This window comes from Manacus vitellinus, unplaced genomic scaffold (assembly GCF_001715985.3).
Source record: "Manacus vitellinus isolate BGI_N305 unplaced genomic scaffold, ASM171598v3 scaffold_13_pilon, whole genome shotgun sequence".
NCBI classification, from domain to species: Eukaryota; Metazoa; Chordata; class Aves; order Passeriformes; family Pipridae; genus Manacus; species Manacus vitellinus.
Genome location: NW_021938999.1, coordinates 11,263,570 through 11,279,206, shown reverse-complemented (window position 1 = coordinate 11,279,206; position 15,637 = coordinate 11,263,570). Strand labels below are relative to the sequence as shown.

Below are 15,637 nucleotides of genomic sequence, written 5' to 3'. Positions count from 1 at the left end.
CAACTGATGATAGCTGCACTTTCTCCATTACTTTCTCCTTGTAAGAACAAGCCCCTGTTCCTGCTGATCAGCCATTGGAGACAGGCACTAAGTAATATAAGTCTGTAATTTTTACAGTATTATAAAGCTTTGCAATTCACAAATAATAAAAAAATTCTCAGGAATTTTAAAATACATACTGCAGCACTAAAGTATTGAAGGATTTCTGGTTAGCTCAACAACTGTCTTGCTCTGCATCATTTGCACAGTTCTTAAAACCACCTGTAGGAGGGATGAAATCCTGGCCCAGGAGAGGCTAAAGTGGGCCACACCTCATCCATGAAAGTGGGATCTCAGAACAGAGTATTGCTAGGGTATCTAGTAAGAAACTCAGCAGTAATTTATAAACTCATTGACATGGCTATATAGAAATATTCTAGTTTGTCAGAATAAATCCTACTATTCATCATCAGCATAGTTATAGCCTACATCAATCATCTGCACTTCAGTCACCTTGTTCATTCTCATACTCTGCTGATTCAGCTTTAATTTTATATCACTCATATGAGTCTTTCACAAAGGTCACAAAAGTGCCTTCAGTGTAAGGAGAGTGGTTCTGTCTAATGGCTCCTCAGTTACTACTCCTTCTCTAGTTAATGTCATTTCAGTCAAATTAACTACATTCCACAAAAATTAGTATCCTCATCCTTTGAATTTACACTGGAAATAATCATCAATACTCATCAGGCTAGTATAGGAGACACCAGATTGAAAAAACAGCAGCAGAAACAAGTTTTCTCACTACTTATTTTCTAAGACCCTTATTTCATGTCTTTAATTTGTGCTTCAAACTTGGAGCTAAGGAGTTTTGAGGTCTGGTCTGCTTTGTGGGAGTGATTGGTGTTTACTGAAAAAGAAATTTTAGTGACTCAAGTTTTATAGCACTTAACAAATTGGTATCAGTCCCATCATGTTTCATATATCAAATTCTAATCCAGATCAGAAATTACAAAATCCTAGGATGTACTGCTGTTGTTTTTCATGGACTAGTTTACATATGAACACTTCAAAACTTCTTTCCTCTCCAACTTGCAGCCCCAGGTAGTCATATAGGAGCTTCACAAGAGCTGAGCCCAACACTACCTCCAAGACGAAAAAAGACTGTGAAGTTTAGCCCGAAGTTCACCTTATGGACATTTTAATAAGTAAAAACAAAAGCAGGTAGTAAACGTTTTTGAAACAGGTTATGTATTTGTATCTCAGTACTTCAGTAAGTGTGACAAATGTTGCCACCTCATGGACAGGTGCAGGGTTTGATTCAGCTCAGCGGTAGGAAGGAAAACAGATCACGGAGATGACTCATTGCTGCCCTTTCACACTCTCCTGAGGGAGGAAGCCAGAGCTTGGCTAGAAGGATGCTTTTGTCACTTAGATTCACCTGGAACTCAAATCATTTGGGTCTGAATCCAGACGTATGGCTACACATCCACAATAGAGAAAAAAAATAAGCATACCCCCCCCCAAACAAACAACAAAACCCCCAAAACAAACAAAAAACTAACCACCCCCACCCCCCTCAAAAACCCACAAGCAAAAAACCACACCAACCAAAAAACCCAAAGGAAAATAAACAAGAAAGAGAAAAGGCTACACATGTTCAGAGCATTTGACCATCGCCAATAAAAACCCATAATATTCAACATAGGACCTGGCACAGTCTTCTACTGTCAAACACTGAAAGGTGAGCATTCAAAAGTAAAACATGTGAGTAACAGGCTGGAGTTTTCAAGAGGGTGACACAAGTCTTCAGACTCACGAAGAGCATAATCCTCAACTGGACTAGGGGATTTTAATGCTCTGTAAGTTGGGAATCTTTTACTTGTAACCTGTAATTGTAGTGTATTCCATCACGTATTTCCAAAGCTAAAATTTTATGTTATAATACCACATTGATTATTTACTGTTCCACCTCTTTTGGGGAACTGCTGCAGAAATACTCTGTCACCTGTTGAATTTCTCCCTTTCTGATGAAAAGGCAGCTGTGCCATCCTCCTTTACAGGGCAGAGATTGTTATAAAAGCCATTACACAGTGTGTATCAAAGTACGTTCATTCCAAACGGCACTATAATTAGCACTTTATATAACTGGATGAGCATAAAAGGACTATAAAATGCTGAAGCAAAAATAAAACATTTCAAGTTTGACATAGGGATAGAACTTTAAGAATCAAGGATTTTTTTTAAATAGAGCTTTTTAAAAATAGATTCATAGTCAACATTTATGAATGGTCTGAAAAAAGACAGTATGGTGTCTAATTGGGAGTTTCCTATCATCGTGATCTCCATGTAACAGTGTAACAGTCTGCCTACATACTACTGAAGAGAAAGAAGAATTTGTACCAGCTTGATTTTTAAATATGTTCTTATGTTTATTATACTTTGCTACTCCACTCTCCTAAAATGGTGGCCTCAGGAAAAGCTGCTTTGGCAGGCAATTGCAAAGATTCCTGTGGAGAGGAAGTGAAAAGACTGGGCATACAAACAACGGCTGCTGCCATGTTCAAAGCACTGGGGAGAGTTCATAGAGCAAAATGCAGTCCTAAGTAAATGGGTTTCAGGCAATTTCAGTGTTAAGATAACATCATTAAGAGTAGAACAGATTGTGCTCAAACCCTGCTGTTTATAATTAACACATTGCTTCCAAATACTCCAGGGTCCCTGGTAAATAGTCCTCTGCTCAGATCCACCCAGACCAATCAGAGTATTTTCATCAGGTTCCATGCTGGGCCAGCACCTGTTTGGACAAATCCAAAAGAGCCAAAATACTCTTCTTTCTGGCCAGCTAAGTAGAGAGATGAACACAGCTTGCCTTAGTCATTGTCACAGTGTCCATATGGCTGTGAAGCTTGTTTTCACAAGAAATCGTACAAGTACTTTATTATGTCGAAGTTCACGGTCCTATAAACAAAAACACAGTATATTAGAGCAATCATCTTAACCATGCTAAGACTTTAACCTGTTTGGAGACAACACACGAGGGACATTCTACACAATCAAAACCAAGCAATATCCCCAAAAGAAATGCAAGTAAGGATTAATGAATTTTACACTTCTATCTTCTTTTCTGATTATTTAAACTTTGTAATATTCTTAAAAGGAAAGAAAGCAACTTCCTAGGAAAAAGTGAAAGATTCTTATTTCAATCATTAGCAGTAAAAATATATCTAAGTTAGTAAGATTATACTTTCATATAGTTAACTTGATACTCTAGTTGGTGATGCAAAGCAGCAACCTTTTATGCTACTGAATGTTTTGTTCATCTCCAAACCACCTGTTTTAGCATTTACTGTGTAACTCCTTCATCTGTACTCATTTGCAGTCTGCGTTCTTTCAGTCTTGACAGTAGCTGACCCATGTTCATAGCTAAATTTGAAAAATCCAAGAATGTCACTCAATGAGATAGAAGATTTTAATGTACACTTTTGTACTTTAATGGCAGGCAAAATGAAACAGCAGTAGAATAAAACATATAATTATTTTTTTTGTCTCTAAACTCATTCTTCTATACAATCTAACACTCAGACTTTGGGGTTTACTATTTGAATAAATAATGGAAATTACTGCATATAAAGACGAGTATAAAAGTGGTTTTTTTTTAAGGATTCAATGATGTAAAAATAACAGCTAACAATGCAAAGTGAGATTAACTAGCTGAATGTCTTATTTGTTAGACTACAATCATTTAATATTCTCTGTTCACGCATCAGCCTGTAACCCACTTTTCAAAAAGTTTTTGTAAAACATCATATTGGACAGAGAAAAAGTTTAGAAATCCCCAAGATACATAACAGGAAATACTGTGTTGGAGTCTATTTAATAATCCAGTGACAAATTTAAAGAAATAAACTACCACTGTTAGACTCGCATGTCATTTTGTCACTCAAAAACGTGCTTTAGTTACAAGGCTTTCCACAGAAACAAAATCATACAAATCATAACAAATGCTGACCTTATCAACTGAATGAAACACAACTGTCCTGTCATAACAACTGGGTTTATTACAGACTCTCTGAAAAGATCCACTACACTCAACAGAAAAAAAATAAGCATACCCCCCCCAAACAAACAACAAAACCCCAAAAACAAACATGAGACATAGGCCTGATTGTTGCCCTTGTATTGCATCTACTTCTGTCTGCAGATTATCGACATCTCTCCTGATGGACCTGGAGCTGTTCTCAGACTTCAAGACTGAAGGCTCTGAATTAACAAAGCCACTGACATACCTACATTCATTTACTGAATTGGCTTGTATCAATTACAGATCACACACGACAGACTATGTGGAAGAATTCTTATAATCTATGTAGTTTTTATATCATATGTGCGACAGACATTGTTAAGAACGAAATATAATTTCAGATTCAAATACCATAATGTGCCTTTTGGTAATAAAATGGACTGACATTTTAGAGCAGTATTTTCACATGAAGTCCCTGACCTTTATTAAGCACAAAGACAGTATGTTACTGTAACAGATACTGCCACTGTAACACAAATCTTTTTCAAAATAGGATTGGACTATACTTACCTCAACTTCTCATAAATAAGACAACTCAGTCATTAATTCTTAGAAAACATCCATATATTTCTATTCTGGTCTGCAAAGAGCTAGAGGCTGAGCAAATACTTGGTTTGAAGTCTCTGTTCATGTCAGCACATACAACAGTAAATGAACTGTAATAGGCTCACCGGGCAACAGCTCTGATGAAGTCCAGAGACACAGTACATTTGTATCGTGGTCCTTCAAGCTGGTCGTTCTGGCCAACCACGGACAACAGCTGGAGAGTCACAAGAGAGGTGATCTGTGAACAAGAGAAACTAGTAACATTAGTCAATTTTGTTAACATGAACAGCAGCGGTCAACTTGGTTTTTTTTGTTGTTGGGGTTTTTGTGGTTTTTTGTTTGTTTGTTTTTTTGTTTTGTTTGGTTTTGGTTCTTAGGTGCTCACTGATCTTCACATAGTTCTACAGTTTGCAAACCCAGGAATGTATATGAATTTTTCCATTACATTTACAGCACAAGAAGTGAGAGACACAGTCTAAACCCTCTATCCTTCGTATCAAGAAGAATTCTGATCAGAGGAACAGGAATTATAGGCATGAGCTGAACGTTTTTCAAGTCTCTGCCTGACACCCAGGAGAGACTTGGATTTTCTTTCCTTTATACCCAAAGACCTCCTCTTGAACTTTCACAATCAAAGCTGGATATTCCTGTGCCAGCTCACAGCACATTTTGAACAGATGGATGTATCACTCTGCTCCAGACAAAAAAGAATTTGAAGGTTGGAAAGGAAAGGCTGGAAGATTATGTTCTTAAAAAGAGCAGGGCCTGAGTTGGGAGAAATTTGCCTACAAACATACACAGAGTCTCTTGACAAAGCCATTGATTATTTTACCAAAATAGCAATGTACCAGAATAATTTTCCCTATCTTTGTTCTTCCAAATGATGACTGCAGTATCACTGAAGTGCAGTTGTGGGATGTCACCACTGACTACAGCCAGCCCACTCTGACTCAGTTAGGAAAAAATGCTGTGGTGATTCCATTGTCTCCCTACCTCCTCCCAGCTTCCAGATGAAAGAAAGAGGTAAAACTCAAAATTTTTTCCTGGCCTTTGCAATAGGTGGCACTGACAATTCAGGGCAAAGAGGTTACAATCTGTGACAAACTGGTGTCTGACCACAGGTCTCATTTTTAAAAAACCAGCCAACCATGACCCACTTCTGTGTAATGATAATAGCACAGTAAGGAATTTCTCAAGAATAAATATATGAGGAAAGAGAGTGTCAGTTCAAACCTTCAAGGAAGCATATTGCTATAAAAAGCACCAGCAAGTTCTCACTGGTATCAATTAAAAAAAATAATCCTAACTCAGTAGTAACCTCACTCTTTTGCTAAAAATATACTTGGTCTTCAAATTTGTGACAGTACTTGCAGGAGGTAGGAATAATTACTGAGGTTTCTCCTTAAGTGGACATAATATAACAAATTGACACCTACCTGAGGAGAACAGAAAAAAATACGGTCACTAAGAAAGGCAATTTTTGTAACAGCCTGTGCTTAACTTTTTTTTATGTGGCATAAGGCAACAATAGCTTTGATGCTATCATTCTGCAAAATCTTTGCAGTTTGGAATGCTGGTCTACACACAGTCACAAAGACAAATTCCATTTACTTAATTTAGATGATTTATGAAATTTTAGCATTGACAGCATTTAAGAAAATTGAACTCAGTATATGGTAAATGGCTAAAATCCAGTTCATTAATCACTTTGAATGTATCACTGAACTGGTATAAACCTCAAACTTACTGTATGTTTATTTTCTTAAAATACTCATGAGTTTGAGAGCGCATTCTTCATTCAACAAAGTCCTTATTTAGTCAGTGAAGAAGCATTATGAAGTAATCTGCTGTAACAATTGCTGATTTACAACCTAGTGCACCAATACTGGCAAATCACTTCTCCAATACATACTTGCAGCTGACTCTACCTTCAAAGATCACCAATGAAGGAATGGCAGCAGGCTCCTAAAAGCTGCCAATGACCACAGCAAAAGTCTGGACAGTGTGGAGCAGGACCCATCTCAGTTTTATGTGCTATGTAAAAGACTCAATATACAATATTACAAGACATGAGACTATTGATCATCAAAGTAACACAAACTTACTTACCAAACTGCAACCTTTTACTAATTTCTTTCACAATACTTTGCTTAATAAAATGTCATCACAGAGAAGCAAGTGATGAAACAGCAAGTCCTGACCCTGAGATCACTTAAAAAGACAGCAGTAGAGAGAATTGTCGTTTTCAATTCCTGCAGGCAAGAAACAGTTTTATATCTAAGGGGAGTAAATAGGGACCAGCTTTCTTACAGTCAAATGTTAGAAGGTAAAATACCTAACTCATTAGTTTTTGGAGTAGAATTCAAGACATAGTTACAGATGTCTAGCCCATACATGGAGAAAGGCAGAGATAGCCAAAGGACAAGTCCAAAAGCCTTCCTGCTGAGGGACCAGCATCCTGGAGCTTCGTCTGCACAGTTTTTTCAATGGGTTCAGGAGGAATCAAAAAGAGTAAGGGAGTTCTATCATCCCAAAACAATGACTTCTTCATTTTTTTCTGCTTTATACAATATAGCAGGATTGTTCTGCTGCTGAGTCAGCCACAGAAATGGACAAGACACCTATTTTGTGCAATAAATTGATTTGTTAGAAGAAAAGATTCAACTGTGGTAGATGTGGGAGTATTAAGTTCCTCAAATATCTTGTGCTGAACCTATCTGTCTAGACCCCATAAATTAAAAATTACTGTCTTCACCAAATGGTTAAGAAGTCTTCTAGGACACAGAAGGTTCAAATCCCTCCTGACACAAGAGGTTTGAGCGCCCCTTTGCTGAATGTCTGACAGCTATCTTGGTGGGGGGCAGAGGAAGGAGAAGAAAAAGCTGTGTATGGTATTAAATCATCACCAGCTCTAACTTGCATTCTAACTGCTTCTGAAGCTGAACTATTTTGCATAAAATTGCAATCACAGAGTCTCTCTCTGCCTACTTAGGGCATTCACCTGGCAAAGCAGGATACAGTGGAATGAACTGGGTTTAAGACAGTGTATTTCCAGCAAAATTATAAAGCTCACCTATAACTTAAGCATTGAAAAACCTTACTACTTCAAAAGTTCAAGTGTTGTAGAACTTCAGAGGCAATATGCTCTTAAATTAAGACACATCAAAAGTTTGAAAGACAGATGGGAAAAGTATGAATGCAACGCCAAACTAATTGCATGTCTTAGCCAAAAATACCCCTCTACTTTTCCAATCTTTTTTTTTTACTTTTCTTTCTTCCTTTTTTTTTTTTTTTTTTAATACCATGGGTACAGTGGCTCCATTTCATGATCACAAAAGCTTAGGAAAAAACATCTGGCAAGAGCAGACTAGAAACAAGCCAGAAAAACTGTGTGGCATAAAAAAGAATATTTATTGAGAATCTTTTGAACAAAAGAAATTACAGTTGGGAGAAATATTATAGAGTTACTCGTGAATTTAATTAAATTGGAAATGATTTAATATTAGCAAAAATTAGTAAGTAAATGAAATATTCTAGAGGAATAACAAGAAAACTGAAAAAAAAAATATTACTGATCTGAAAGATACAAAGGAACAGGTTTCACCACTATGTTTAAAAATAAGTCATGGCAGAGCTTGGTTTGAAATACATTTGAGTGAGAAACCTGCTGCTAAGATCTTGGATCCAAGGTGGGAATAATCATAAAAGCACAGTAGAGAGGTGCTGCCAACAGACAACATTGCTCAGATTGCTTCTGGAGATGCACTGGTGAAACATGGACATTGAAACCTCTGGAAAAAAACAAGCAACCCACAAGCCATCCTTAAAGGCGGCTTTTCCCCCTATCAGCCTGGACTAACAGATGGGCCTTGCATCATTCCCCAAGCAGGCACAAAGACTGGCTTTGTGAGCACAAGGCTGCACAGAAGTGAGAAGGATTCCAGAAGCAGGGTCTGTCTATTGAGAAAGGCCATGGTCTTCCTGAGGACATCACAAGAAGCAAGAAAATATTCTGTGAGGTGCAAAACATGAGCAGAATTAGAACCCAAGATACAGGGAAACACATGGTTAGTTTGGGTGAGCAATGACAGACTATCACAGGAAAGAGTCTGGACAAAGTGTGGGACACACCTCAAATCCATAAGATAAAACTAAACAGAGAAAAGAATGCTGACTATTTCGGGTGGAGGGGGAAGGTGATTCCTCAGAGATGTGACTGAAAACTCACCAAGTGGTACATTTTAAACTGAACTAGAAAAATATAAATGAAAGACACTAGGAGGAACAATTTCAAACTGGCAGAAATATACTAGATGATCTGCAAGGTATTTTTCATCTCCACAGTCTATAATCTTGAATTATCTTGCCCAAGACACATTAATTCTAACTCTTTAGTCTGGCTTACTTTCACCCACAGATTCTGAACCTCAAACGTATCAAGAAACTAAGACCTTACCTTATTCAGCACCATCACACAAGGGTACTATATTTTTTCACAGTCCTATTAATTTTATGCACAGCCTCGTGCTTTGCAGCACCATCATCCCATGGCTCTCAGGGCAAAGGTGCAGCTCACTGCACTTGTTCAAAACCTACCACTGCCAAGAGTCACATTCGTGCACATGCTAAAACCACTGCTATGCAACAAGGCACTTGGAAAACCAGATGCCACTTACAAAACACATTTCAGTTGAAATAACTGTGCAATAGTCTCCTGGAGCTTAATTCAATGATCCTAGTACAAATCATGTGAGCATAAAAAAAAACCTGCTCAAAATTATTTCAATCAAAATTATAGCTAGAGTATGCTCAGTATGTCAGCCTCGTTCCAAAAGCTCATACAGAAAGGTAGCCATAGAATATTGCAACTATATATGTTTAAGCCAGCAACTGTTTTCATAAAAATTATTAAAAATAAATTAACACCTTTCTGAATGCTTGTACAAAAAATCAGGTTTTGATACTGAATTATGTTTTGCACAAGGCTTTTAATCATGAAAAAATACAACAGAAGGGACATCCCTCCAGATTACCCATAGCCTTCCAGTGTGCAATTAAAGCATTCATCACCACATGCTTCAGCTAGATATTTTACCTTTTTCTCAGCTTAAGGTAATCTAACTCTTTTTTTAAACTATATTGTGAACGCAGTCAAAATGTTTTTAACAGAGCCACCCACAGAGTGGGGTATCCCAGACCCAGCCTCAAGTGCTGCTCCACAGACGGCACTCTGTGCCCCTCACTTTGGTAACACTCACATAGGTGGCTGTACAGGATGCTACAGGGCAGTGACCCACCCTGCTTTGCAAGCAGTTTCTTTTATGAATGTTTGCATTTGGTATCTTTCTTTGTCCCAGATTAGTTACTTTTCCATGTTTCTGTCACATAAGTATTATTTCATAATTTTGTGTTCACTCTCCAGGACCTTGATTTCATTTCACTCACGGCAAACCTATGGGATTTACACATTTAAACAAGTGACTCCATTGGTTTTTTCAAAGCTTCATCATAGTGGTGGCTCAGTCATTTATTAAGACAGCCAAAACTTCCCTTGGTCTCTAAAAGACAATCCCTCTGTATTAAGAAGAAAGGTTTATTTACCCTCAAGTACATCCCCTTGAATTTCACGCTGTTAAACCCACTCAGTTTGTATCATTCTCACTACCTTCAAGATACTTCTTGTGTCTCTTCAGAACAGAAAAGTTTAATAAGCCCAAAGCATATAACATTGAATTTTACTATAAAATTCCTTCAGTTTTTACTCTACAGGTCATTAAAGTCATTCTCATGGAGTATTTTCTCCACTGTATTATCAGTGTTCATCACCTCCAGCTTTTTCTACTTAGTCTTACTTTTTGTGTCCTATTTACACAAAATAATATCTGACATTAAACACTGCCAATTTCACACCCTTGTTCAAGGGATAAATGTGCACCTTTGGTTTTTCCTTTTCCCCTCCTCCTTTTCTGCACCACTCCCCTCTCTCCTGTCTTTTAGACCACAGAACACCATTCTGCACACTAGAAGCTGCCTTACTTATAGCATATTCTCCTGCTTCCTTGTGGCTTTTCTCTTGAATCTCAATAAAGCAAATGTATTTCCCCTACTTCAAGGAGACAATTCCTACGCTTGCTCTATTCATATTTTAGAATACTTTCTCTCAATTAGCTGCCTGTCTTCTAGGGTTTTTTTGTTCAGTGACTCTGACAAGCTGCAAACCCTGGTTCATCAGCACAGCATCCTTTCCCATTTCCTCTATACTTTCTCATTATCTCTACTCCTCACATCTTCTCTTCCCAAAACCACTGTTTTCCAAAAAAAACCCCAAACTAAATCACAACGTAATTTTTTAAAATGGGAACACTGAATCAAGATCCAGGAATCATCCCAGGACACTAAAAAGGCAATTCAAAAACACAAACAAGAAACCCAGAAGGAAGTATTCTTCATCCAAATTAGTACCTAATCTGCGACACACTTTGCCACTGACAACTCAGTGTGGTGGTACACAGTTTTATGGAATTAAGACAGCCACTGCTCACATTCATGGAAGGAAACACAACCACAGGCTGCTGAACACAAAGAACATCATCTCCCTGAAACGCATTTAGCCACAGGTAAAAAGAAGTTGTAACATATATCAGACTATGCTCATCCTCTGCTCTCTGGTCTTATACTTTTCCTGCATGTTTGGTATTACTTGGAAATAGTCAAACAGTTTTACTGTCTAAGAAGTAACAGTGGGTAAACCCACTTTTGGTCTGACTTAATGAGGTTGTTGCGATGCATTCATCAAAAAAAAAAGTATATCATCTGCACCTTCTACATCCTAGCACCGTGTTTCTCCTTTAACCTTCTCCTGTGCCTCTGCAAAGGCTCTCTATTAATTACTGTATTCTCTCCATACCCTGAAGTCTTTTTAAAAAAACCAAAAACCCACATGATGAAAATCCAGCTTCCCCCGCCATCCTTCTGAAAACCTTCATGATATCTCAAAAGTATATGCACAGATTACCCCTGCCCACTTCATTGTTACAGTAACATCACTTTTTAAAAGCAGTTCAATAATACATTCATTTGGGAACTATTATTAAAGAATATTTCAAAGTGTTAATGAATTTGCTTTCTCTTCATTATTTTTATTCAATATAGAAATTAGGAAAAAGCTATGTTTTTTTTCTCTCAGCACATCTACTTCAGTATTAATCAATTTGTCTAATAAGAAAAAGGAAAATAAAAGGCAATTCACAACACTTTACTCTCTGTCTCGCTCTGCTCATCAACTTTAAAAAAAAACAACTCTATAGAGTGATGCATGGATAAATCAGTACTTCTGAGTCAATTCCCTCACTTTGAGGATCAATAAAGTACTTCATAAAGGCATGAAAGGCATGATACAAATTTGCTTGATGTGGTGTTTTCTGAAAGGATCAAATTATTTTCTGTACCTGAGGATTATCTGGAAATATTTTCAGAAATTTGTTAAGCCCCCAGAACTGATGACAGGAGTTAATTTTGATAAGCAAAAGAAGGTTTGAATGTATTCATAATATGTTGAAGATGCATCTGATGTGCTCCATAACAACCTGGGAACACAACAACTCCTGAGTAGGAGGACTACAGATCTAGGTTATAGACAGATAATTCAGAAGTACTGCCCTTTCTAGTCCATACTTCAAAATCTGAGCAACTGAAGATGGTAACAGATGGCCAAAGAAACACTTGGGGAATGATGTTTACAGCTAATTTGATTACTTAAGTCAGGTAGCTTCATAAAGTGGACACCAGACAAAGGCTGGCTATTTTTCAAGGCACAGGCACTAGCCAACACAAGTATCCTTCTGCCATCCCCTCATTCATTTCTGCATCAGAGGTCTCAGGTTCCAAAAGGGTTTTTTTAGATGAGGAAGGCAACACAAACACTGTTTTCCAGAAGCAAACCTTGGTGCAACTGACCAAGCATATAACCTTAATTCCCCAAATCTAGAAATTTTTCACCTGTTTCCCCCCCCCTTCACTTATAACATTTCTGTCCCACAACGGCACCATTTCTAGATATTGCAAGACAAGTTCTATAAAGAACAGAAGAAAATTTTTAATGCTATCCCAGTATAGAAAGGTGTACATACCAGCCTTCTACTGCTATATGAAGGAGTTCTGTTTGTAAATATAGTTTTGCATTAAAAAATAATGAAAGCAATTAGGATTTCAAACCTGTCCTGAGGATAAAAAATCCGTCCTTTGTATATGCCAAGAGCAGAAATAATGAAATTAAGAGATTTCTCATAATCAGATGTTTGGGAATATGTTCTAAGTCTAAACTACCTTGCTTCTCCAAAAAAGAAACAGATTTTCAATGTGTCTTAACTACAGTTTATTTCTGGATGATTATGATAATTAAGCGTTTAAAGAGTATTGATCCAACTCTTACATAAAAGCCCAAGATATCAAGAATATTTTAATTAAAATAACCACCCCAGGAAAATTTGACCCAAATAATCCCAAAATACAAAACTCAGACATTTCAACCACAAGAACAGACAAATGGTAAATACACTGTAGTCTCAAGTGACAGTCTGCTCCAAAAAACAACAATTTAAAGATACATTTATTTTGTGTCTTGAGATTGTTAAAACAGATCTTTACAGATTCTCCACAGTACCATGCTGCATCTCATCTACTCACTACATGCATTGCAGAAGACTGCAATCAACTCCACATTCACTCTGACTACATAAACTCTGCAAATTTTAGTGGTTCTATAACAGAAATAAATAGTAACAAAAACAAAAATAGAAAAAACTTGTATCAATCATTAAAGTATGTAAGTACATCATACTGGTACAAACCAAAGATCTCTCCTAGCCCTGTGTGCTGTCTCTTGAAAGGACTGGCAAAGAATGCTTCGGAAAGGGTATAATAAAATTGTAAGCAAGAAAAATTTCCCAGCATACTGGGTCCTAGTAATCTTAATTTCAAGGACTTAATAAAATCGTTCACACATATGGATCTGACCTGTTGAAACAATACATTTCATGCTGTTGTTGTACTGTCAAACTGGAACTAAAAAAGATTGTTGAATTCTGACATTACTGCACCCATCAACACATCAGAGGAGAAATTTATTATTCTGTGGTTGCACACCAAGATATTAAAAACAACACTGCCTAGCTCTCAGCAAGAGCTGTATATATGGCATTGAGTCATACCAGTTGCCATCATACCATTATGCCATCAAACAGGAGAGATAAAAAAATCCGTAAACACCTGATTTACTTTTATATAAGACAGTAATTAGAATTTTATTTGATAAGTGATGGACAAACTGACAGCTACAAACAAAGTTCTTGTACAATAGCAACCGGGAGGAAGAGTTACACTTCTGTTCAAACTCTTCCCTAACAAAATCAGGACATTTAAGTTTAACATCTTCCCATATCTTTGTTTACAGGTACCCTTGAGTAGAACAGACAAAACATCAAGGATGAATGCAAATTCCAGTTCCAGGTTGGCCAACTGTCACCATGCAGCACAAGGGAAGAGAGGACTCTGCAAAGTCACTCTCCTCAGCAGCAGGAAATGGGTAGATCTGGAATCTCCCTTCCCTGAGCATGGCAGGAAACCAAACAGACTCAAGAAGAATATTCTGTTCTGAATCAGTAAATCTACAGCATTTTGTTCCAGAAGCAAGGGAAAGACAGGATGAAGACTGTCACTCCTCTAGCTTCTTGAAAACAAATAAAACAAACTCTACTGTAATAGCACAAGTTGATAGTTGTAATCTACAGTAAGACATGTTCTTTTCATTAAAAAAATGTGTATTATAAGTTTAGATATGCTGCAATAGAGGCTAAAAATTTATAGCACCCATTTTTGCTAGTCTTTCTATAGAAGGCAAAGCTTTCAGCCATCCATGAGAAGTCATGAAATATTAAAAATTTAGATTCAATGACCCGTTAAATACGTTAGATGCAACTGAAAAAGCTATTTATAGATATCTTTATATCTCTGCATACATATTCTACAAAATGGTCAAAACTACCAGTTTTCCATCTCTTATTCAGTTATATTTGGCTTTATCAGATAAAGCACATGAAATATCATCTGTCAGCATGAAACATCATCTGTCAGCAATTAACTGTAAATCAAAAAACTGTGTTCTTCAAACACAACACTTGTTTTTTTATGCAGTTTCCATCACCCTTTAACACAACCATGAAATTCTGCTAGTTATGCCATGTATCACTTGCTTTTCTAAGGTGGAAAAAAAAACAAAACCCAAAAAAACCCCAAACAGTTTCTGACACTTGTATTTGGCAAGAGGGGCCCCCTGGTGGTCTAGTGGTTAGGATGTGGTGCTCTCACCGCCGCAGCCCGGGTTCAATTCCCGGTCAGGGAACTCCCCTGGGCAGATGGAGCTCGTCAGCCCTGTGAGGCCATCCATCTGAGAGAAGGTCACTCTAATCAAACCTACGTCCTGAGGACCTCGCTGCCACCATCCGAGCTCGCTCGGCCCCGGCAGATGAACCTCAGGATTAAAGGGTGGGCTCAGTTCAGCGCACACTGTGTCTCACCTAAAAAATCCACTGCGCAGGCTGGAAGGGTAAAGACCTTTCCCAAATCTTCGTTCGCGAAGACTGGCCATGAGTTTGGCAAGAACATGTGTTGGGTAAAAAAGTTACAGCCAACCAAGGCAGCCAATGAACTAGCAAACCAGTGTGCTGCCACACCCACCAACACTGCTGGTCAGTGAATCCGACAAACAATATGTGGGAAGCAAATACCTGCGAAAGGGATGCATTTCTTAGTAATGGTACACAGCCAATTAGCATTTCTCCTGCCTTCACAGCATCTGAGGATAACTCTGGACATCAGGAAAAACTTCACTGAAAAGGTGGTTAAACATTGGAACAGGCTGCCCATGGAGGTGGAGGAATCAACATCCCTGTAAGCACTCAAGAAACAACTGGACATGGCACTTGGGGCTATGGTTTAGTTGCCATGGTGATGTTCAGTCAAAGGTTGGCCTTG

The 15,637-nt window shown here is 37.7% G+C and overlaps 1 protein-coding gene across 1 annotated transcript in view; it reads right to left on the bottom strand.

The window, feature by feature from the left end:
• Positions 1-2,383: 2,383 nt before the first annotated feature.
• ORC5 (origin recognition complex subunit 5) overlaps positions 2,384-15,637 on the bottom strand; it is a 77,472-nt gene continuing 64,218 nt past the window's right edge. The window contains exons 14-15 of the mRNA XM_018068205.1: positions 4,732-4,844; positions 2,384-2,937 (exon numbers count right to left, since the gene is read on the bottom strand). Of these exons, the coding sequence (XP_017923694.1) occupies positions 2,892-2,937; positions 4,732-4,844 (159 nt within the window). The 3' untranslated portion in view covers positions 2,384-2,891. The remainder of the gene's footprint in view (positions 2,938-4,731; positions 4,845-15,637) is intronic.